The 25,711-nt window shown below is 43.6% G+C and overlaps 1 protein-coding gene and 1 long non-coding RNA gene across 5 annotated transcripts in view; one reads left to right on the top strand and one right to left on the bottom strand.

Annotated features, from left to right (window-relative positions):
* Nucleotides 1-25,711, top strand: part of LOC144202961 (uncharacterized) — a 44,648-nt gene that overhangs the window by 8,446 nt on the left and 10,491 nt on the right. For all 4 annotated transcript variants that reach the window (XR_013327596.1, XR_013327594.1, XR_013327597.1 and 1 more), the window contains 3 exons: nt 6,192-6,350; nt 14,971-15,053; nt 17,187-17,257. This is a non-coding gene — a long non-coding RNA (uncharacterized LOC144202961). The remainder of the gene's footprint in view (nt 1-6,191; nt 6,351-14,970; nt 15,054-17,186; nt 17,258-25,711) is intronic.
* skib (v-ski avian sarcoma viral oncogene homolog b) overlaps nt 1-25,711 on the bottom strand; it is a 38,499-nt gene that overhangs the window by 3,069 nt on the left and 9,719 nt on the right. The window contains exons 2-5 of the mRNA XM_077726104.1: nt 1,518-1,625; nt 1,216-1,319; nt 867-1,051; nt 127-407 (exon numbers count right to left, since the gene is read on the bottom strand). Of these exons, the coding sequence (XP_077582230.1) occupies nt 127-407; nt 867-1,051; nt 1,216-1,319; nt 1,518-1,625 (678 nt within the window). The remainder of the gene's footprint in view (nt 1-126; nt 408-866; nt 1,052-1,215; nt 1,320-1,517; nt 1,626-25,711) is intronic.

Consider the following 25,711-nt stretch of genomic DNA (forward strand, 5'->3'; position numbering starts at 1 on the left):
GCCAAAACGACGCAGAATGATTGGAATTTCATCTCATTTTTATATCTTTGACAACAGAGGTAAACTTTGAAAAGCGAGGGATTGGATGGAGGTTTTTAGAATTGAAATGGAAGGTGTTTTGGTTACCTGCTGAAGGCTTCGTTTAGCCTGCACGGCAGTCGCCAACTTTTCTTCTTGCCTCATCCTCATCTTGACGACCTCCTGCAGGAGTTTCTCTCGAGCTTCTTTGGTGTCCACGCCAGCGTACAGCGTCTGTCTGAGAGCATCCACCTCGGGGCAAACGGGTCCTGACAGCCAGGTGGCTGCCTCTTGAGGTGGACAGGCATCCCTGCTTTGTGGGGTTTGGGTTTGAGGGGTGCTGCTGCAGGCGGAGGGGGGTGAAGCCAGGGAGGACACTGGCAGTGGACCTGCACAAAAAATATTGGGAGTTAGATAGATATTGTCAAATTGTTACTTCTGGGCTGTAAGCTGTGTGTATTTCTGTTTTAATTTGTTGTTTAAAATTCATAATTTTTTTTTGTCAATATCCATTTGTCATGGAAAAGTTCTAAAAACAATGATCAATAATATTAAAATAATTGCTGATATTTGATAGTAATATTTTGAATAGTCACTTTGCCTCTAAAAAGGGTCAAATGTGTTGTGGTGACCACTGCCTGTCCCTCGAAGGGTTAAAAATTGCCCAGTTAAAATGAACTATTTTTTCCATCATTTTCTCCATGTTTTAGCACAATTAACATTTAGTATGAGACACGCGGTGGCGCCATTGTGCATGGATCAAATGACTCTTTCTCTGAACTGAGTAATTGACTTAGTGTAGTCTGGAGAAGCATTGCCTCTACTACTAGACGCTTGACTGTACTCACGATCATCGCAGTTATCCACATCGATCTCGCCATCCGTGTCCATATCGTCGGGATGGGATGTTGGGGCGCCATTTTGCCCTCCTTGGACGGTCGCGGCCCCCCTGCCGGGAGCGTAGCTGTCTCTGGGATGCAACAGAAGGCTCGCCGGAGCTTGTGCCAAAGTCTGCGGACTCTTTAAATCAGACCTGCAAGGGCAACGGGTGCTCTATTTAAATTAGGAGCACCATCAGCTTTCCACTTTAATCCGGCTCACGGAGAACTTATCAAGAGTCCGATAATATAACAAAAGAGCCTAAAAAGAACTTGCATTTTCTCTCAGCTACAAATGACCTTCAGTGTTTGGTCTCACCTCTCTTGCTGGCTCCGAACAGACACTTTCTCCCTCTCTGAGCTTTTTGGAGACCAAGGCCGGAACGCTGAAGGTCTCTGCTTGAGCTGGATTTGTTTCAGCTCCTGGAAACAGAAAACGGCAAGCTTGAGTCACGATGCAGTAGAAAAAAAATCATGTGTATAAAAAAAAAATGGGTGGAAAAAATGCTTTATCTAGTTTCATCGTCCATTGATGATCATGCCGAGATTTCTGGGCTTGCTTCCGTTTGTGTAGAATGCCAAATGTAGTTTTCCAAAAAATGTTTTGGTCTTTTTACTAACCTTGTGCGCGGACCTGGACAGAGACTGCAACCACTCGGCTTTGCGGTCCTCATCAGCTGATTGCAATTTTTCCAGTTTGGGACGCTTTGCTGAGACAGGACTTGGTGACTGCCAAGGGAGAGATCAGAAGTTTTTGTTTAGTGGTGGCATTTGAAGGCACCATAGAAACTGATTTGAGTTGAAAATCAATAGTAGAATTCTTTGGTGGGGTATTAATCATTGGCAATGTCAATTAAATATATAAATATGTTGAAAAGGGCTTTTAGGTTGGAAAACGTTTGTTTTTGTGTCCCAAAAAGTAATACCAAATGTGTTAGACAAATCAAAGCATTGCCACAATAACATCCATTTTCACTCTGCTTGTTTTCATCGGGGTGGTGGTTGGCGGGTTCAAACTTATATAAATGACGCTAAAATGTGACAAGATAATTCAAACATGAGGCCACGTCTATAACCGCTAGCTCAGGTATGCAGTGCCAGACGTGACTTAACACCACCCACCCTTGAGCACATTGTACCAGACACACACTCCTACACACTCCCACTCCCACGCACACATATGCATGTCGACACTCGCACCAACCAAGCAGATCTCACCAAGCTCCATGTGTGAAAGCTGCGAGACGTGATTCACGGCGAGCTTGCTTAACGCTAAACTTGGTCTGCCGCTCATTTACATCGGCCCCCGAAAACTGGAGCAACCGTTGAGGATTTCTGAATCGGCGTGTTAGCACTGACACGTATCCCGTTTGGTATCACGGCGCAAAAACGTCGGGCGGTTGCTCGTTGGACGATTTTTGTGCTCGACGTGAACTACGGGCGGAATGTCATGGGAGTGAGTAAGCTAGCAGCAGGCCTGTGCGGGTCTCCACGCCCCACCTAAGTAAACACTTCCCTCGGTGCGACAAGTGTAGACTTGCGGGTCGAGGAAGTTTTCCGTATCGTCGTATTCGCTTTTTTTCCCGCCGTCGGCGTTGCGCAACTTTTCAAGCGCAATTACTTTAATTGACTGGAGAATGCACGGTTTAAGAATTCATGTGGTTTGCACTGTACCTGGCGCCGCCTCAAAATGGGGAGGGGTGAAAACCGCACTGGCTGCTATCCAGGCAGCATACACTTATTTTCCACTCGTTTAAAAGCATCCCATTGACGAACACTCATTTCCTGAAGGCGTCCCTTAATGGCAAACCACTGCCTTTAAAAAAAAAAGACTAACCTTAACATCACCTTCAAAAGAATCCGCACCTTTTGGTAATTGCTCGTACGTCACAGATTTGCCATAAGGGAGGCAAGTCTCAACAGTCATTGCGTGGGTCACGATTTGGGAAACATAGGAAAATTTGAAGATTCTAAAAGACACAGTGCTATTAAAAAAAAAAAAAATCCAGTTCATTGTAAGTTCAGGGACCGGATTTATTTTCTTTTATAATAGTACCGTGTCTACTAGAATCTTCACATTTTCCTATGTTTCTCACACAAGGTACTATTGAACAATACCTTAGCGATCACCCCTGCCTTTTACAGTGTAGTGTAACTGTACTTGTAGTCACGTAGCATAAATTATTCAATTAAGCTTCTGATTTTTCCAAATTTGAACAGATATTTGTGGCCAGTGTTATATAAAACCCAACCAGCGTACATTCTTAACACTGTCGGCATTGTTGTTCTGCCTATTCATGCGCCACTTGTCTTGTTGCACAAGACATGTTTGTCTGGACCTCCATTTCTGTCTGTCTGACTCACACACACACACAAACACACGCACACACATGCACACACACACACACGTCTTCTCTACCTGTTTAACCAGTCACCACTTTACACATTACACACTGTTTGGCTTATTCAAGTTCATTCTTTGAATCCAGACTAGGACGGTCCTCTCACCTTTCCCTATAAGTCAAGCGATCTGCCAAGTGGCTTTTTCCACTCCCGTTTTTTTTCAGTTCCGCACGAAGATTGGCTAGACATAACAAAGGCTCGAAGCAGACACTCCCCAGACACCGCAAGGGACCCGCGTGGCTAAATATGACGTTGACCTCAGGCTTCGTAGACATAGCTCGGCAAGGCAGAGTCATAACATTACTTGTACTTTGTGTCCCAGTGTTTAAATGACTGGAAGTAAAATGCCAACTAACAAATTGACGTCCATTGTGGTTTCAATTGGCAGAGAGTCAATAAATGTGAACAAGTTAAACATAAAAAAAATATTTTTGACTGTTGTGGTTGGCGCATTCTTGCACATCTCAACTACCACAACATTTTTGCCAATATTTTTGCTCACAGTTTCATAAAATGTCATTTGGGTCTGAAAAAGTGAAAGCTATTCATTTTGCTTGCAATCAGGGGCCAGAGAATTTTGAGATTATTTCCTACTGGCGTTGCCCCCCCCCCCCCCTGCTTGTTTAGAACCAAAAGACAATTGTTGCGCTATTAAAAAAACTGTTTTGAAAAATGAATTTACACACTTAGAGAAGGTGAAGAAATTCAATCGTCTATTAGGATCCGACAGCCATTTCTGTCCACCATAAAAAAATTCAACTCTGTATTTTGCATGGTTTGGACAAAGATAGCGAGAGAAACTTAACATACACATACCCATAAATCACGCTTTTTAAGGACTGTAGATAAAGAGGCTTGAAGATTATTTTAACTTTTTTTTCCGTAGGTAAGTAAACAGCATTCCAAAGCGATTCATTGAACATAAAAAAATGCTAGTTTGATCATTGATTCGCTATTGATCAATCATTGATCAGTTTTTTCATATTCCGTCGTAAAAGATGCTTTCCACCACATCACATGATACTGTACACGTAAACGGCGAGCTCCCTCCTCAGACTTCCTGTGGCCGAGCGAGTCCCTGTGGGAACCAGGGTAGGAGGGAGGTGGGCCAAGGGAGAGGGAACACAGAGGAAACAGTGAGCTGCAGGAATGTTTACTTCAAGGCCAAGTCCGTCCCCCCACCCCTTGGCTTCTTTAAGACTCCATTCAAGCATTGGCCTTTTCAACCGGCCATTGTATGATATGGCTTTGAGGTGCTGTAATGAAGCGGCCTTTCAAAGCAAATCCGCAGGCTAAACAGCCTCTAATAGCCGCCCGGGCCAGAGTAGACATGCTTTATTTTTTAATTAGAGGTGCACTGCAATTCCGATGGTAGGACTCACTCACATTGCCCGACGTGCCGCTTCAACGACATCGTTGGAGAAATATTTGGTGGATATTGTGCTTACTAGAGTAGGGCGAGTCAACATTCAGCTAAAATCTTACTGCTTGACCACTCTGTTACAATTCCCATTGAAACCCTCCCAAAATATCTTTGTGAGGAAATGTCTCTGGCCTTAAAACTTTCACATGTCCAAACCAATGACAGAAGTCTTAAATAGATCCATCCAGCATCTGTTGCAGCAAAAAAAAAACGGTCCAACTAAAGGAAGTTATCCAAGAAGCCCGACGTGGGTCGGCTCTCATCTGGCGAGCCGGAAATAGCCTCCCTCAGCTGAACTTCCCGGGGCAACAACTCACTGGCCGTACCGACGCTTATTCGCCTCTGCTTTAACAACCAAGAAGACACAACAGTTTCAGATAACCGCTTCCTTCCCTCCGCTAAAGCCCTGGTTGTAATCCCCCAGCTCGGCGTGTGTTTAGCTGGGCACCGTCTCCCTCAAGGACACACCAACTGGCCGCGCTCCCTTTAGGAAATGGCCTCCTCCCGCTCGGGGAAAGGCCGACCGTCGTCATCGGATCCCTCGCTCTGGGCCGGATGCGGGCTCTCTATCAATTGTGGGACTCTGCTTTATATAAAGCCCCCCGTGGTCACCTTGCAACAGCTGGGCGATGTTTGGAGGTGTCCGATCGAGATATCCTTGAAACTCCATCCCGACTTTAACCCTAACATGGTGCTCCAATTTCCCCTCACTTAAGCTCATTCACCAGCGTGTCTACTTTTAGGGCCGCTGTGTTTATGTAGCTGCACCCAGCCATGACGGTCCTGACACACACACATGGGGCTTGACATGAGGTCGGCATTACCGCCAAGCTTATTGGATTGTCCTAATTGTCTTGGGCTTGAGACTGGATGAGATGACGGGCCGGGAGGAGACGCCGATCCTAAAAAAAGGTGCGACGTGCGGCTGATTTAGCAGGCCAGGCGAGGATTTCGTAATATATCGCAAAGAGAGCCGGAAATAGTATGGAGCGTTAACTCATTTGTGGAGAAGATTGGGAAAACTCTGTTTTTGTCCCCTTTGATTCATGGTGGTAGATGTCCAATATATGTAAACTGAAGCGCCCCATGGGTGGTGATAGACACGGGCCCAAGTCTACTCGAAGGTGGAACTACTCAATCTATGTCATTTAAAAGTGAAGAAACAAGTAGAAAAAAGGTCAATTTTTCTGAGAAATACAGTTTGGACTTTGTTCCAATGCTGACATATAGGGAGGGGGCAACCTATTATTGCTCTCAATCAGTTTTGTTTGTTTTTGTTGCTTGTGTATGTACATTTTATATGGTATCATCATTTCATAAAATAATTTGTTTGGAATTAACCACTATTGCCATCTTCCTCATTATATGAAATTCCATTTTAGTTTGTGGAGCACATTATGATCACTAAATGAATCCTCTTATTATTTGTAGTTGTCATGTTATTAAAGCTTGCCATCTTTCTTGGCTAGGCACTGCAGAAACCAAGGCGAAGCTTCTTCTGTGCGCCAAATTCCAACCGAGGACCAAACAAGGCCACCGTGACAACAGAACGTGCCACCTGCCTGTTGACAGCGGTGTCCTGTGTCACTCTCTCCTCGTGGAGCGCGGCCACACGCCATGTGCAGCTCGTAAGTCATTTCAACAGCGTCGGCAACCTCCGTTCGAGATGGCCGCTAACCCATATGACCGCCGATTGGACGCCGTTAACGCCGACGTGTTAGCCAAACCTATCTTTGGACCGGGTCCGACATCAGGAGTGCCTTATGTACCCTGTGAAGGTTGGAAAGCCCTGATCTAATGACATCCGATTTAGCTTTTACCAAAATAACACTACGTACTTGCTTTTGATGGCTAAGGTCAGACAAGGTTTTTATTTGACCACAGATTTATCAATAGAATAGTTTGAGTCAGCATAATACGCTAAATATTATTATCATTTTGGCTCTTATTCAGATTGACGGTAATCTACAGCACAGACCCGTCAATCCCATATAATCTTCTAAAAGCGACTATATTTTAAAAGGAAAATATAAATTGAAGGTAATCTATTTTTAAAGTTAAAAAACAAATGTATTTATTGTGTACAATTTTGGCAAAATTGGGAGTTTCCAGCGAACTAATATCCAATTAAATTATAGGTAGAAAATTAGCATCATTTACCAAATGAATAACAAATAATTTCATATCATTCATTTCCATTTCAATGGATTTTATTTATATAAGCCATTTGAATAAATGGGAGCTTTGGGGGAAAATATTTAAACTTAAATACAAAGTAATTTAATCAAACCATATAGTTTTTTTTTGTACTTTATCCCCCCTCAAGTAATCCATTTAGGTTTATTGTCATTATTATTTAGAGCACACATTGGTGCCTTTGAGCCGAACCCCTACTGTGATACAATTGAATTATGAGGGGCGATAACCAAGAGATTTATTTATGAGCTTTTACTAAAAGACCCCCAACGTGCGCGCGCACACGTGCACTCATGCTTTTCTGCTTCTTTTCACATTTAGCACACTTCCAATGCAGTAGCAGCTGCGATGTTAAGCAGAACGCTGGAGGGGGTGAAGGTTAGCGAGGAAAAGCTGACCCACACTTACATTTTATGAATCCTTTCATTATTATTTCTTATGCTTTCCGTGCAACTTGGGGCTTTTTTTTTTTCATTTTAAAAAAGACGATTTTAGGTCGAACAGCTGCAAATTCCAAACCGTGCGCCGTATCGTTATTGTATACCACCGGACGGAACCTTGTTCATTCATGTACGCGTGTGCATGTGCGTGCTTGCACAGAACTTGATCTCCGCCGCACACCGGTGCCAACGCCATCTTGGCTATGCGAGCTTAATCCTTTGGCATTAGACTGACCCTCATCTGGTGCTCGGTTGGTGCAGCTCGGCTCGATCTGTTCGGATGGCCACCTTGGGTCTGGGCTTTTTGTGCAAACACCACCCCGATTGATGCCAATCCATTTCTGCTGGGCGTTTATTGGCGTCAATGGCAGCGAGTGAGTTAAAGTCACCGTTACTATGCTCACTTGGAGCCCGAGCACGAGGTGTTTTGACTCTGACTCAGTAGCAGTAATATTCGTCATTTTGGCAGAGGATAAAGAATATATGCCTAAAACGAATAATACCAGATGACGAAAATCAAGACACATCCGTTAGCCACGGTCATAAATGAAATAGCAACAATCCATCACAGCTGAGTCAGAATCGAGCAACGCATGTTTTACGATGGAATCGTTTAGGGGTTTTTTTTCGTAATAAAAACGGACCGGAACAAGATGGCGGTTTCTCACTCCCTGCCCTCAAAACCGCAATCATCCTCCCTCTCATCTGTCTGTTTGGAAACTGCAAAACATTAGTTAGTGCGTGGACACCCTCCCAGTTTTAGCAGCCCCTCACCCCCACCCTCCCGTCCCTGTCCCCGTCTCCAAGCCCAAAACAAAAACAAAGCGCACTGCTGTAAACAGCGAGACAGCAAAATCGCTGTCTGACTGCCCGAGTTTTTAATCTGCCGGCTTAATTCTAATACCGCGGCAAAGGAGGGCCAAAGACGATTAAAATGTCACTGGATAACCTCTCCACAACCCAAACAGTAACAGTTCCAAACACACATTCAAGAATGGTGTCAATGGCACCGGCAGGTACCGGATCACGCCTCTCAGTTGTGGCCCAGGTACAAAAAAGTCCAGCTTATCGCCTTGGGGGGGAGTCGAGACTTCTCAGTCTGGGCGACAAACTGGCTAAATGGATGGAAGCGTCCCATTGTGCCCCGCCGGAGGCCAAATTAAGCCCCTTAATGGCGATCAGGCTGAGACATTGATGATGTTTTAGCGCCATTGAAAAGGTTTGGATAACAAAACCTCGGGCGGATTTAAAGCACCATGTAATGACAACAAATTTGGTACAATGCTACCTCGAGAAGGGAAAGAGAATGACAGAGGGGAGGACTTTTTGAACGGCAACGCGCTCCTAACATAACATAAACAAATTCAAATGAACTTGGACCACGATGCAGATACCCAAAAATACATTGAATCTAACTTTACATTAAACTTAAATTTAACCCTAACCCCTTCCCTTCAAAATATACCTAAAATGATGCACACAAATGTCCTCACAATTGGATAACATATGACCACTTGCCAACGGAAGTAGTATATACGACATTTGCACTGACTAACGGGATTAAAAAAAAAAACACCTTTAAAAAATGCAACGCTCCGCCCAGTGCTCGCAGATACATTACACAAGGCAATTGCAGGGAGAGAGACAGTGGCCGTGATGTTCTTATGAGCAGCCTCTCACGTCCGTTGTATGCTCGTATATCAAATTTTGTCTTGTTTCTCAAGATAAATATCTGCCCGAAAATTTACTCGTATCTCAAATTGCTCGTATGTCGGGGCACTCATATGTCGAGGTACCACCTTATAAGTTAAAGCTAAATGTATCCATTAAGAGGTCACTACTATAGTAAAAGATTCAAAAGTTAATACCATTTTTTTGTTTTAAATCCACTTAATATCAATAAGAGCTGATTAAAGTTGGCCACACTGTTGTTTTCTATTACAATCGAATCGTTGTTTTCTCTTTCCTAAATCTGTTTCCAAAGTGTCTCGCCTGTGGCCACTTATATGAATTCACACAAGCGCTTCGATTGTACCACCACGCAGACGTTTTGGCTAGCCAACGGGACCTCGAGGACTGGAATTTTCTTTTTAAAAATATCAAAACATAAAAGCAGCTCGCCAGTCAGCTGAGCTGCGGTTTTGCAACGTCGCGTCTGGTAAGCTGAGCCGCGCGCCCGCGCACACCCTCCGACAACCACCGTCCCGCACTCCGACACCCCCGCCACAGCTAGCAAAGAGGAGGGCAGGTGGCGGGTTTATTTGGAAAGATGAAAATGGGACGAATACCAGAGGTTAAGAGGTGACAGGGGGGTAGGATTGGATTCAGGGGTGGGGGTTCGTAAAATCCGTCAGAGGTGAAGTCAGGGTCAGGGCTCGCTCGGGCTCCCCATCTGATGTCGTTTGACCGACGCGGTGTCTGTCATGAGAATGGCTTCGGAGCTAATTGCTTGAACCCGAGTCATAAATCTGCCTGAAATTTATGGACGGCCTATTCTGCTCAATGCGACCTTCCGGGTCACGAGGGCATCAGAAAGACTCTTGTGATGGCCACAGACCCAAGCTTTTGTTCAGATACATTTGAACTTCACTTTATTGGAAGGCCCAAAATCTTAGTAAATCCACGACGGTGATAGAAGTCCAATCCTTTTGAACTTGCGGTGAATGATTGGATAATTCATCATCAGACAAAAACTAGAGGTGGCTTTTTGTGGGCAGGTTAGACAAGTGAAATGTTATAAAGTAGTTGCATTTTTTTGTGCCACACTGTGAGACAACAATTCAACTTTAACCTAATTTAACCTTTTCTGAGACAGTGGTCAATACGGGGCAAATAGAGCCCACCCGGGAGAAGAAAGGTAGCAAAATTTAAAACAAATTTAGAATTAAGCTTAGTGTAAGATTTGATTACATTTATTTTTTAGTGTGTCTGCATTGTAATCCAAGTTCATTTCAATTTGGTTATGTTATGTTACGAGCGCGTTGCCATGCAAAAAGTGCCATTGACTGCGTTTCCCATCCAATCCATGTTTAAATTGGAAGACCAAAAAAACCTTGTAGCATTTATAAAAATATTCCAGTTTGTCCCTTCTGCTATTGGCTGGCCTATCTAACCAGCCTGGACAGTCTTCAGATCCGCCAACACCATAATGAGTCCAAGCAGTGCAGAAAAATGTATAGCAGGAAGAACTTATTTAGTTTTAATATATTCTCTCTGGAGGAGACAGCAAGGCATGAAAAAAAAAAAAAAAAAAACGAAAGAAAGAACCCGCGCATACAATAATATTTGAGTAGGATCAAATAGGGTTTTGGCTTGTTTCCACTTGTCCGCGGAATTGTCCGCAAGGGGAAAACGGGGGATTAAACACCCACAACATCCGTTCCTAAGATCACACATTCCAGCCTTAAACACTGCTTTTGCTGCCCTCCTCCAACCATAGGAAAGAATATCTGCTTACACTAGTAATTAGGTGAGAGGCCCCCGAACTTCGCATCTTCCATGACGATAAAAAGGCGCTCTGTGTATTAAATAAATAAACAGTCCAGCAAAAAGAAAGAAAGAAAAGAAGAAAAAAAGTCAAATTGAGCCAACTCCGCTGTCTGTTCCTTCAGTCCGCAAATGTCTTTTCCTTTCCTGGATGCTTTTATTGCTCCAGCGCCAGTGTTTTTCTCACCATGGCAACCACATAACAGCAGAAACCCAACTCAGCCCTGACTCAACCAACAGAACTCCACAAAATAGCCATTTCAGCGCCAGGGTTTTCTCGCTCACCCTCGTATAATAACGTACATCCCCAAATTGGGGATGCTTAGTAGCCGTGGTCCATATTAGGGCTTTATTCCTTAATTTGTTTTGTTTTGCTCTCTAATCATTTCGTTCATTCGAGCCTCCCAGTGAAAATAGATTGGATGTCTTCTGCTGTTAATGGTTGTTATTAATATTTTTTTAAATTCATCTTCATTAACTTACTACTATATTTTAATTCTATCATTGGATGACCATTCAACGATACCCATCCCAGTTCTGATAGATTTGATGTCTATCATTGGCTATGCTTATATAAGTAGAAAATGTCTTTAAATAATCAAATTATGATCGGATGCGTTATTCGTATTGTCAGAACAAATTTTTTGGAGTATTTGATGGATTATTTACGAATTGCCTTAGAACACCCCTTTCGTTGGGAATAGAATCTTGATCGGAGTGATCTTTGTTTTGATTGGACAACTTTATTCATCTTGTATTCGGGAAATTTCATTGTCACAGAAGCAAGTTCTCATATTCTGAATAGGGTCTGTACAGGAAGCACATTTTTCCCGATAAACCATGTACCCATGTTAACGTAGCCACCGTTGGAGGCAACCAATGAGTTTAGCAGTGACTATTTTGCGTGCCGTCTTTTGATAATCACTGTCATATGGGCGCCGGACAGATCGCCGCGGCTCAGGCGTGCGTGGGTTCAGCCCGGCACATTCGGCCGCCGAGCTGGCCGCCTTGGAAACGACAGCGGGTTCTGAATAAATAGACCGGACGGTTACGTAAAAGTCTGCCGCTCGCCGTCTTGCCGGGCTGAGCTGTCAGGACGCCGGCCAGCAAAAGGTGAAGGCGGGCCAGGGGGATTAGTCTCAGCGGCGAGCCCTCACTCGCGCGTAAATGCCTTTCAAAACCGCAAAATTTTGACGCACCATTGGGGCCAAGGCACCCAAAAAACTAGTCAATTTGTCCGTTTTCCATTCTTCACGCTGGCCAGAAAGATCTTACGAGTATTTATAATCAGGAATAACATCTCTGTTATTTCCATGGTGACCCACATTGCTTATTTGGCATCCCTGGACAAGCCAGGTCCGTTCCGTGCCGTGCGTTGGGGCTCAGCTTGTGCGTGTTTTTTGTTCCATTGCCTTTCACTTGACGTATACTTACTTTGGCTACCCAGTGAATTATTAATAAAACAACCACTAATATGCACTACAAAGGCATGGGGAGTGTCTTTACCCTTGCCAGGAAAGCATTGGAAGCAATTGGTCAGAGGTAGTAGCAGGAACAAAAAAAACAAAGACGTTTGTACATGACTCACCAAATTGTATATCAACTTACAGCCACCATATTGATTTTAAAGGCCTTCTCATATTTGTATGAAAAACAGACCTTGACTATAAATATAAAACAATAAATGACAAAGCGTAAGAAAGTAGGTAATGAAGCGTGTCTTTGCTTGCTGGGCGGTTACGTAGAAAGTCGGACTGTTTAGAACTTGTAAAATGTCAAGATAACAGTAAATATTGGTATGAAAAACACTTCAAGGCTGTCAAAATGAAGAAATCAAATCAAAACAGTAATAACACAAGTAACAGAATGTGCCGCTTGTGCCTTTTGATTGTGTATTCTTATGCTGCGTGACGTTCGTAGCCTCCAAAGTCAAACGCCGGTTTGGATGTTTTGAACGCGTTCAATAACATTTTTTTGTGATACACGTACAATAAGTTTGAACTGAGAGGTTGGCAGCGAATTCATTCCTTTTTACTCTCTTAGAGGAGCGGCTTTTTCCTATATTTTTCCGCAAGTGAGTCCGACTCACCTTATAAGGAAAAAAACTGAGTTCCGATCAGAAAATGTGATTTTACCCCAATTTAAGCAAATCTATCCCAACATTTGAGCCATATAAAAGCGTAATTAGGGCAACTGGGGTTTCAAAAAAGCCCCCCAAAAAATACAGAGTTAAAACGCATGGCCCTGAAATTGGCCTCAGTGGTGTGTCCTTAGTTAAAAACTGGGTTAAAAATACAAAGATTTAAGCTTCAAGTTTTATTTTAAATGACTTTCTCCAAAAGCAGTTAACAGTCTGAAATGTCAACTTTGAAATAGCCCTCAATCATAGTGACCCCTGTCCCTGAAAGTGATCAATATTTTTTGGTATTTCTAGTTTACGACAAAGTTCTTTTAATGCGTGGATTGAGTCAAACGAAGACCCCCATCTCACTCACGGGGGCCGCCCTTTGCAGCCAAAGAGCGAGCGTTATGCTCGCCGGGAACGAACTCAGCGGGAGTTGTCGTCGGCCTCAAACGGACGTCTCAATGTCGCGTGTGCAATGTGACCTACAGCCGGGCGGCATGCGCGCTGCTGCATGTGTGCTACGTTCTCATTCCGAGGATTTACTGGAATTAAACCAGACCTCCGCTGTGGCAAAGCCCCCCAACTCACTCTTGACATTGTTATGTCTTTGAAAAGAAAAAAGCATCAAAGGTGGACGGGTCCTCTGAGACTTTCTGTGCATACAATCTCAGCCTGTTTATTCACTCGCAATTGAAGAGGGTGAGGTAAAATTTCACGCAAAAATCCCCTCCCCAAAAAACGTAGCCCTTCCTGTACGGTGGCCTCGCCGGTGATCTGCCGTTCCTTCCACCGCTTTGAATCAGGGGATAAAAATGCGGGCCTGTGTCTCTTTAAAAGCCTGTCTGCAAAATGCATCAGTCCCGTGGAGCAGACGCAGGCCAGGACGGGGGAGGAGCGTCGGGGGGGGGGGGGGGGGGAGGGGAGGAAGGGAGGACGCAGAGGGAGGGAGCCGGGGGGGAGGGAACAGCCGCAGTCTGGGCTTCCAGCCTCCTGGCTAGACTGCTGAAAGTTATTATTGAGTTCCTGCCTTGGGCCTCCCCTCCCCGTGGCATGCTACGAGGGAGGAAGAAAGTGCGGGAGAGCCCAGGCCGCCATCTTGGAGGGGGCTCAGCTGCCCAAACGTGAACCCCAGCACGTCGCCGTCTCCGGTTTCGCTCCCTCGCACACACCCCGGCCGTTTTCTATTTAGCGGCGTAACCATTCGGGGCGAGAATTTGTCAGCGGGCCAATGAAGAGGCAGCGAGCTAAATCCTCTGCTCTTATGCTAAGTGATTGTAGTATGATTCAAGGGCAAGTGGTGGGAGGGTTCCCAAAGTTCTGGCGTGTGTCGTGGGTTTGGAAAGAGGGTTTTTGGTAGAATGCGTCAATGTTGGTTTCAATAATTGCACTTGCTGTTTTCTTCCTTGTGCCCCTTGCAGGTGTTTTCATTTTTGGGTTTGTCTGTTTGTCTCGATTGAAAGTTCATTGGCATTGCTTTTGCGCTTTTTTTCTTTCCACTTGGCGTGTGTGACGGTTTATCTAAAGCGAATGAAAATTTGGGCTCATAACGCAAAGACATTAAACTGAAAGTGGACACCGAAAAACGAATTTTTGTAGGATATATCTATTTGTTTTCTTTAGTTAAGAATCAGTGCTTGTTTCAATCTTAAATGGACAACAACAGGGAAAATAGGCACCTGTTAATGTAACATTTACAGTTTTTTGGGATAACTATAGCCTAAAAAAACAGGTTTTAAAAACATAAGTCGCACTTGAGTATTACTCGCAGGCCCATCCAGTCCAAAAAATACGGTAGTTTCTTTTATTCTATCTGTTCTCGATTTTTTTTTCTTTTATTAGGACCATACCTTTGAAGAATTAATTGGATCTACAGTTGAGTGAATTGAGCCACAAATTATACTGAATGTTCCAAATAAGCCCTGTTGCAATACAGTATTATACTTTGGAACAATGAATACATTATCCATGTCCTTCTAACAGCACATCCTTTTCATTCTTTAGATGGTTCACCTGCACCTGCAGCTTTTTCTCAAATTTGAAGAGCACGCCAAAGCCCACGCCATTCTGAGGAAACCATTAAAAATGTAAGAGTTGAGTGACACAGAAACCTACAAGGGCGTGCCTGCCAAACACGCTTTCATTCCGCTGTCAGCACTATTTCTCCTCGCCACACACGAGCAGCCGAGGGTCGCGCAAAGCCCCAACGAGCGCCAAAGGACGGCGCAAACGTGACTCATATGTACCGCAAACACCAACTTTTTATTACTCATTAATGCTTTAAAGCCCAAAGCGAGGTCCCACTTCTCCTTTGACTCATAAATCAATACCTGAGGTCACTTTTAATAGCCATGTGGATGTTCAAAATATTTACAGTGGGGTGAAGTTTGCATTCGTAGGAGAGCGCTTGCCATTTTAGTCACGGTCGCAACTTTGAGTTATTTGCTCGCCATCATTGACAGCGATTGGCGTCCAATTCAATTTGAACTAACCCTCTCAGTCAAACTGGAAAAGACGTCTGTCACAGTTGCAGCCAATAAATTGATGGTTACAATAATTCTTATTTTACCTCGAGATTCGAAACTGCTGATGTTCTTCTGAGCAGCCTCTCACGTCCATTGTCTGCTCGTAATGCAAAATTTGTCTCGTATCTCAAGATAAATATTCGCTCTATAATTTACTCCTATCTCAAATGCTCATATTTTAGGGCACTCGTATATCGAGGCATGGCTGTATTGTGTAACGGCATCTCTATTTATATATATATATATATAAAATGCCTACACTCCCCTGTTGGAATTTCATAATTTAGAACATTTCATAGGAAAAGCTTTACCGAATTCCAGAATGTTGTGACCTAAATGAATAATCAAATCTTTAAAATGATAAAAATAAATCCTTTTAAAATAGAAAAAAAATCCCCTTTTTTTCAAAAGACAAAAGAAAGGAATTAAGAACAAAACTGCAATGCGTCACCCCTAGAATTGGGTGTAGTGTAATATCTTGCCCTGGTTCACTCAAGAACATTTAGCAATTTCATCATTGAATCATGTTATGTACTTTATCCGAGGATGACTAATGGAAATGTCAGGTTGACACACTTAAAGAATATTTAATGATTCCGTTGCCTGGATTCTTGGAAATCATGTTGATGATACATTTGGCTAATGTTAAGGTAGACCAACCAGGCAGGAGGCTGCTTGTTTTGCTTTTATTGTCTTGAGGATACAATGTCGAGTTACCTTCAATTTGCTTTTCGCTTGAATGACACTCCAACATCATGCTAAAGGAATTCGTTAAGTATTGTTCAAATTTGGCAGGCTTAACAATGCCGTTCTCTGTGGCGTGTCAAATGTGAAAATATCCATATGTTGTAACAAATACTGCCTGTACGTACAGCCAAGTTGACCATAACGTTCGTTTGCTGCGTGCAATCAAATGGGATTGGCCGTCTATCGCCGTGGAGTTCATTTACATGAATTCCATTCTGACGCAAGCAACAGAGCAATTTTCCGGCCAAGGATAATGTTTTTGAACGAGTCCCTTTGTTGGAAAAAATAACCGTTTGGGAGGTACGTGGCGTGCCGAACAGTAACAAGGTTCCAATGATCGACACGTTGCGAAAGGGTGAATTGGGTTAATGCGTCTCAGCTGAGGCAGGACAAAAAAAAGAAAATGGAAATCGCTCCATGCCAGAATCAGCAAAGCGGACCTCTGCAATGATAACCTCATTCTGGAAAAGCGTCAAAGCCACTCGCGTTTAGTCTCACAAACACCGACTCACTTGATCTCGGCCTCTTCAAACCCGGACGAGAAATGTTAGGGTGGGGTACACGATTATGAAGAAGATGGGGCCTTTGAACGTCTGGCGTTTTCACAATCAAGAAGCTACCTGACGTCGTCCATATTTTTAGGGTTTTTTCTGTGGCTTTATTGAGAACATGGCTGCTTTATGGATTTTTAACGACTAGCTCGGATCATTTTTTTTCAGCTTGGAGTTTTATGGGGACGTTACCACTTTACGTTACATTCCATCTACTAAATTGGATGTTCCGTTACCCAACAACAACATGTTTTCCATTGTAGCATTTTTAGCCTCGATCCATAGTTTTCCAAGACAATCTGACTATGCTGTTCTATGAGTTCTTTAGGCAATATGAGGATTTTATCACCGAAAAAAGGTTCTGAAAAGCTTAAAGTGACCATTTTTTTTTTTTCAGAGTGGTTGTGATTACACCCGTGGCAATCTGGACCTTGTTTGGCTGCATGTGAATGACGAGGACATGGTCAGGTAGGACTGATGAATTTTATTAAAAAGTCTCGTGCAGAAGTTACAGTAATGGGGCTGGATGGCGGAAAAAAAATGTTTGCTAGTCTGCGTGGTGCGCCTGGTGGCTTTGGAGAGGATGACGCATAGCCAAATAACACCGAGCCATTGATTCATCATCGGTGTTTACGCAGTCACATAATTCAACACCATCTGTAGCACTCATCTTCAACACGGCATGACATGAGAGACAGAAAACTCAAATCTTCTCCACATAATTCCATAAATGTTCACAATCCCCACATTGTTTTTACGTAAATTGGGGGGGGGGGGGGGGAGACATCAGTTGGAAAAGGAGGGGTATTTTTGCATCGGAAAGCCTCAGATTGCAGCAATTTCAAATGATTTTCCACCGGATGATACTTTTTATTGTAAAAAGCTGATATAGGAAGACAAATTTAATAACAATGTTCAATTCATGTCATGGTGGAATATAATTAGTTTAGCTTTATCCAATGGTCCAGTGTTTTTACTTTAGAAATTTGAATGGAAATCAGTTTTTGCCCTCACTCTAACTGTCTTTATATTTGTTGTTGTTGTTTACCACTTTGAGTAATTCAGCAGAAATCTGACCAGAAATTACAACCCCCAAAAATTTAGGTGAGCTGCAGGCAGTCCTAATTCACCCTAAATAGGATATTAACCCTTTAGTCAAAAGTTGACACTTAACCTCTTTAACATGACTATTTTTTGGTCATTTAAAAATTCACCTGAACTCTTTGACATTTGTATTTACATTTGTAGGAATGTGTATGTTAAAGTTCATATCATAAGCATCGACATATTAAGACCTCATAAAAATATCCCGACACTTATATTCTTTATCCTCTGCAAAGCACTGTATTAAGAATCTAGCACTGAAAGATTGATCGGACGTCCATTGCCGTCAATGACTGTGAACGACTTAAGATAGTTTTAAACCTCCTTTATTTGTCAGTACGCCCCCACGTCCTCTTTCTTCCCTTTCTATTTCGTCTCCCTTGCCCTCCAACTTTGACCCCCTGGCGTCCCCTCCTTCACCTTCCAAGTCAGATGCCGGGAAGACGAGGGAGGGCTAGTTGTGGAAAGGCAATGAACTTCTGACCCGTCATGCACATTGCAGTGGAAGCTTTGCAGCTCGGGGGCAACCAGAGTCCACCATCCACTCTGGCTCTCTTCACCCTGCCATCCCATAAACCGCCTGTAAAAAAAAAAAAAAAAAAAAAAACCCTTTCGCTCCCCCTTTTTTTTATGGCTGCCAGATGGTGGGGGGGCCTTCTTGCCTCTGGACTTGCCTCTCTCTAGTCTAGTAAAACCAGTTGACCTCCGCCATGTGAAAAAGGGGTTATTTATGAAAAGGCTGGGAACAAAACACAAACATCCGACAGTCAAACACCATCTCATCAGCAATAGAGCCACCCCCGTCCCTTTTTATTTTTACGAGAGGACGTGCACCCCAGATGTAGGTACACCCCCATACTTCCCGTCTCCCGTGTGTGTGTGTGTATAGGTTGGATGTGACCCTCCGGCTCAAGCGCATTTCTTTGACAGGGTTGACGATTTCTGCCTAAACAAACGAAAGCAGTCTGTATTCCGGTCCGTCCCAGTTCAGGTCGCGCCATCGCCGCCGCCGTCTGGCTCCTCGGTTTTGATACTTCACCTTACGCAAACACGCTAAGGAGCCCTCTCCGCCTCGGGGAGAAAGCCAACAAATCCTCTCCTCTATCTTCCACTTTGGCTCTCGGACCAAACCGGCCGCAAATATTTTCACTGGCTAGTCACTTGCGTAGGACTCGTAGCCTTTCGGCGGCGGGCGCGGACACGAGCCAAGGTCTCCGCGGAATTGGGTGGAAACGGGGTTAAAAGGACAGATTCGAGCCTCGTTATTTGAAGAAAAAAGATAGACAAAATGCTTTATCATGGATGTCCGTCCATAGTGAAAGCCAATACTTTTGGAAATTGACTAAACTGCAATATGCTTGCCAGTTACTTTAAGAAGGCACTTAACACCAACCACCTTTTTTGCTAAAATAATATTTCATATGAACTTTTATTCCGCTATTTTACAGTTAAGCCTACTTTTGCAAAGGTATGCAAGTAATCCTCAAGGGACACTTTATGATGATTTGATGTTAATTTATTGGACAACAATAGAATATTTTCAGCTATTCATTCATTTTTGTTATCATTTATCCTCACAAGGGTCACGGGGGGCTTGAGCCTATCCCAGCCAATCACGGGACATGAGGAGAAACCAAGCCATTTTTAAATGATATCTTCAAACTGTTGATTTACAAGTTACCTCATTCAGTGCCAAAGACATTATTTTCCCATTTTTTTCCACACAGGGTTGCATAGGAATATATGAGACACTGTAAATTCCAAGTTAGATGAGATTAAATAAGAAACACTAACACAGTTTTTCCCCTTCAAGTAATCTTTTTGAATAACATTTGTTGGCATGTTTTACAGTCTAATCGTTACAACTTGAAGTTACGTAAGATGAACTGCTTTGCTGCAATTTTGGTCCTTGAAAGGTTTTCATACAAATATTTACTGCAATTATTACTTCACCACAATATTAGCTTAAGTAACAATGCCTTCTGAGTTGCGTATAAATGTTTGGGTAACTTTAAGCTACAGAATCAGGCTTATTCATTTTCAACTGCAAAAGTTTGCCCCGTATTTCAGTCATGGTCATTGTGCTAGCATATTTCTCTCGCTGTCCAATCTGACGCCGCCTCCCATTCTACTGACCTCACCTCACCTCATGCGCCCTTTGTTTCAAGCACCCCTCCTTTTTCCAGTCTAGCGGTCAGAATCCAGGCCCATTTAATGTCCCTAGCCGCAATTCTAGCCGACCTCTGGCCAACCCCGTTTGCATGGCGTGGCTATGTGTGCCATTAGAAAACCTGACTGTGTGGGTCATTAGTGTGATAAACTTTTACTGTCTGTCCATTAGACGCTGCTGTTTCAGGCCTCAGTCTGAGTAAAAGTTGTTCATTTGTATTGGAACAAAAAACTATTTACCCATGAATACTTTGTAATTGTCATTGAGTTTTTGTTTTCTTTTTGGAAACTTTGAATAACAAGGTCAAATCATTATTTAGTAAATAATAATCAAATAGGGCAGCCAGCGTGGTGGTTGACACATTGGCCTCACAGCTTTGGGCTCCTGGGTTCGAATCCAGGTCACCTCCACCTCTGTTGAGTTTGCATGGTCTTCTCAGGCCTGAGTAGGTTTTCTCTGGGTACTCTGCTTTCATTCCACATTCTAAAAACATGCATGGTAGGCTGATTGGACACTCTAAATTGCCCCTAGGTAGGAGTGTGGGCCTTAATGGTTGTTTTTCTCCTTGTTCCTTGCGACCACCAATTCATAGGCTCCAGCACCTCCAGTGACCCCAATGAGGATGTAGTGCTTCAGAAAATGAGATGAGATAATCAAATAATCATTCTAGATAGGCTATGAAACCCATTGTGAGGATACTCAGTGCAGAAGTGAATTAATTTCATCAACAATACTGAAAACCTACTGTTAAAAAGGAAGACACAGGCAGTTTTAGGACAAATGGACTATCAAACACATTGTGGATTCACTCAATAATCAACTCCTTGCCAATTACTCGTGGCAGCCCTCATACAAAAGTGATGTTTCTCCCCAAAATTGCCAACGCAATACACCAGGACTGACTGTATCCACGGCTTACAATTTGAGAAAGACAGCAAACCATTCTGCTGCTTTCACCGAACTATGTAGACAAGAGGGGGCCCGAGGGGGTGCTCGTCTGTGCTACGTTTCCTCCCTCACAAGTAGTTGTGGGCAGTCGAGCAAAAGTGCAGCTTCAGCACTTCTCCGCGTCCTCTCCAGTTTCAAGCCAAGACGAGCGAGCGAGCGAGAACAAAGGCGGAGAAGCAAAGCTGCCGCAGAGGTAATGAGGACGGAGGCGCGCCGCAGTCTAACAACAAGTCCTGCTGGAGGACGCCTCCGTGCACTGTGAACCCCATCATTCTCTTCTCCTTCCTTGGTTCTATTGCCCGCCAAATGGAAACCACAGAGTGGCTGGAATGTACATGTACAAGGAGGGAGAAAGCGCTCGTTGCATACTGATGGCTCGCAGACTTCTCGTATGGAAGAAAAAGCGTTAAGACGAGGAATTCATGTGACGCCGATGGTTAAAATGCAGAGAGAAGAAATCAGCGAAAATGTGTCTGAGGAGTTCACATGAAGCAGAAATGTGGAAATCTTGGGACAGTATGAGAACCCAAATTTGAGGTCGTGCAGTTCGGAAAAGGAAGTTTTGGCCATGATTAATCAGCTAATCTGCAAATAATTACTATTTTGAAAGGTGACTAATCGTTTTGGGACATGGCTTGGCTAAAAATAGTCCAAATTCGCTTCTGTCAGTCTCTCAACAGTAAATATTCTCCAATTTCCGTCGTTCTCAATGACAGCAGACTGATTATTTTGGTAATTAATCAAAATAAGATATGTGCAAACATCTGGAAACCATGATGTAGTTACATAGTTTCGTTGTCCAACTTTGTTTTTGGTTCAACATTGACAGCTCAAATCTGAAGCCCAGAGCCATAGAGCAGTATTTGGCATGATTCATACTTTGTACGTCAACTCATTAATGAATCACTTCATAATTTTTCATTTCACTGATTTCTCAAATTAATATAATTGACTTTTCAAAACTTCCGTACAATCGCTAGAGGAGTCTTTCTCACTTTTTTTTTAGCCCTAATGCGGGTAGCTGGATCCAACTTGGTCTGGTTGTCTGCAAATGGCAGGTCTTTAAATAAAAGACACTTAAGTCATCTTAAGTTAATATAGACTACTTTTATATGTAACAAAATGAATAAGACAGAAAAACAGTGCTTACATTTTAAGACACTTCATCAAAAATAACGTGCTACATTTAAAGGGAATGAAAGAACCCGCTTTGACTGGTTGCGAATAAAGTCCGCTCTGTTTAAAAAGTGATTTTGCCGGCCAGGAAAATGAAATGTAGACACCCTTGAATAGTCAACAGTTAAAATCCAATCCGCAAAACTGTTAATCACCAATACACCGTGGTGGCGCCGTGTCCAATGCGGTTTCCATGCAACATAGCGACCACGTCAACAATAAAGGAAACAATGGCGCAAAGTTGGGAACGATGGCGTGGTATGGTGGAAACCAGCACGATTTATTACGGATGGAGAATCCTAATTAAATCTCCCGACACGCCCTTTCTTCCGAATGAAGCCAAAGCCGTCCGATTCTCAGCAACCGGAATGGACTCGGCGTTTTAACTGGACCGAAACCCCAACGTCGCGAGAGAGCGTCGTTTTTGGCGGCCTGTAGAAGGCCGTGCGTCAGTGCTGCTCCACGCCAGCCCCACCCCATTAAGAGCCCGGGCCTGCACATCATGTGTTTCCATTTTACTGATAGGGTGGAAATGACCTCAACGCTGTAAAAGATGACAGAGGTGCTTGTGCTGTTCACCAGATGTGTGCGCAGAAGCGGCTCGGGGAGAGAAAACCATTCGCCTGAGGAATTTCTCGGGCGGTGACTGAGGGTTCAAGTTGAGCTTGCAGAAGGTTGCTGGAGTATGTCAACGGCACCTCGTGGGGGTAATTCATGGGTGGGTGTGGTGTTTTGCTGGGGTGGGGGTCCAGCACCTGCTGTGGGCGCAGAGCGCCTTCCTTTGTTTTGGGTGCCGCGTGCAACTGCGACAAAAGGCGGAGAAATTAGGGAACGCCGTTGATGATGAGGCGACTAATCTCTTTGGAGCGACTCATTATGTTGCAGCGGTGTGTACAGTGCAGCAGCTGGAGGGGAGATGTGGTGCATGAGGGGGTAGGGGGGGGGGTACAGCTTTGTGCGAATGACGCCCTCAACAATGATCTTTTATCACCTCTGGAATCATTCATACATTCTATGTGAGACACATGAACCAAACACAATGTCAACTGTAAAAGCTCAGCAGGCCGTTTAATGTATGATCTTGAATGTTTTTGTGTTGCGCATGCAAGTTGGATTTTGTAGTAGAGTAAGCGGACTGAACTTTACGTACACATTACACAGCTGATTTCAGTATCACCACAAGTGGGGGTGAGTTATCCTATTGTGAGGACGTTGGTGTGCATCATTTTCTGAAGATTTTGAAGCGAATGCAAAAGTAAACAACCCTCATTAGGTTTCATCTGAAAGTCAGGGTGGAGGCGAGGGAAATATAGCCAACCGGGGAGAAGAACGGTATCAAAGTTGAAAACAAAATTGGGAAACTGGCGATGGCAACAAACGAGTTCAATGCTTCTGGCAATAATCTTACCGGCTGTTTTTTTTTTTCCTGGCACGCTAATTTAATTAGCTAAACTCCTCCGTCGACACCGTGCGTGTAAGACACTGTGTCTCGTAATAGTCTGGTGGTCATTATAGGATAAAGGCTTGGGCGCGCTCTATTTTCAGCCACCTTCGTCTGTCTGTCTGTCTTAGTTTGTCTTGGGAGTCCTGCCAGATGCGTGCCGCAAACACCGAAAAATCAAACCTCCCCAAAAAGCCTTTTCTATATTCATCAATAATAGGTTATAAACATAAAAAATTGATCAAATTTCCTATTGTACGTATCCGAGGATAGTGACAGCAATAGAGTGGCAATTCTGTTCTACTGTTAGCTTTTTTTCCACCAATGATATGGTCATTTACATTTTGTAATATGTTTATTACAACGGACACTTCCATTTTCGAGCATTCTATTTTTTCAGATTTAGTTTCAGGCTCCCAAAAACAAGTATGTTTTGGCAATTTTCTCTCTGGCATTGTTTCAAATATGAAGTCAGGACAAAGCCAGTGCAGTAGTTCCCAGGGTGACTGTTTTATAACCAAAGCGTCACTCCAACAGACTGTTCAATTCTCTGTCAACGTGCTACGAGGGCCCATGTTTTAGCTATTCGCACCTACGGATGATTTAAGAGTATCTATTGATGGAAAGAATGGAATGTGGGGAGAACATGCAAACTCCACAAGGAATGCCGCAACCATGATTAGAGCCCAGAACCTCAGAACTGAAAGGCAGAACCACTAATCCCCAGTACTGCCTACTTAAAACATGGTTAGGTTAATTTTAGATAATGCTGGCTGGCTGAAAGGGATTTCTATTTCCATTGCTTGAAATTTAGGTTTAACTCACTGAATTAGTTCAAATGGAATTTTGACATCGATAGCCGTCAATGTTAAATGTCACTCTCAGTAAGAAAATTAATAGGGGTAACCCTACGATTTTTTAATTTTCGGCAATGTCTGGTCTACATTAACTGCGATATTTGAGGGATTACTGTACTTGAAAAGTACATTATTTGATGTTAACACATCACCACATGCAATTAAGCAGACTTAAATTGTGACTAAAGGCCTCGGATTAATAATTGAGATGGAGTTCTTGGGCATGTAAACGTTCCCGCTATCTTTCCATCCATCCGTCCATCCATCTGTCCTTTGTATGTAGGCCAGAGTGAGTGGAGGTAGAGCTGGAGTAGAACACAGCGTGAGGGGGAGTGCGCTGCAGTTGGAGGAGAGCCCATGCAGGGAGGTACGTCCTCCAGGGTCGACCCCGTGTCAAACGGAGGAGGTGAATGGTCTCGCTGATGGAGAGGCTGGCTTTACGCGGGCCGCGAGGGAGTAGTGAAGCGCTGAGGTCTCTCAGCTGTGAGAGGGCCGTGTAGCGTGAGGTCTGCCGTATACAGAACTGAACATATATATATGTGTGCCATCGTGCGCTGCGCTTTCCTCTGAGCCGGCGAGAGCCAACAAGTTCTTATTTAGCACAGCTCTGCTTAGCAACCGCAGGCGCCCTCCAATCAACACCGGCCCACTGCTAACCACCGTGACTTCAGTCCGACAACGCTCACCTGCCCACACACAACCGGTCTGCGCACGGAACTAGTTTGCCAGACACTGTGGTCTTCTCATAAGAACGCTTTCCACCAATTCACACGAAAAAAATTTCGGAGGATTTGGGCCAGTAACTAGACAAACGAACGACGTCGTCCACGTATCGTGGACGAACCATCGGCACCAAACAACAAACAATTGGCGTCCAGTGGCAAAACTAGGAAAGACTAGTCGGAAATAAACAGCTTGCGTCTTGTTGCTGGGCAGATTTAACCCCTGAGCGTACTTTTTCAGAGTAAAAGCCAGATCGGAACAAAAATAACTTTGTGTACACATGCGATTTTCAAGCAAACCTTAGATCACGCACGTATCTGTCGGCGGGCGAAATTCATGACGGACGCAAATCTGAACTGGTGTGTATGCGCGACCAACACTTTGCGGGAGATTTCAAAAGATTGTACAATTGTAAAGCTTTAATGAAAGGCTTGACGTTTAAACTCTTTACTTTGTAAGCAAAAAAAGCAAAACTCATTTAAAGTCGTCATGAAAAAAATTTA

This window comes from Stigmatopora nigra, chromosome 10 (genome assembly GCF_051989575.1).
Source record: "Stigmatopora nigra isolate UIUO_SnigA chromosome 10, RoL_Snig_1.1, whole genome shotgun sequence".
NCBI lineage: Eukaryota > Metazoa > Chordata > Actinopteri > Syngnathiformes > Syngnathidae > Stigmatopora > Stigmatopora nigra.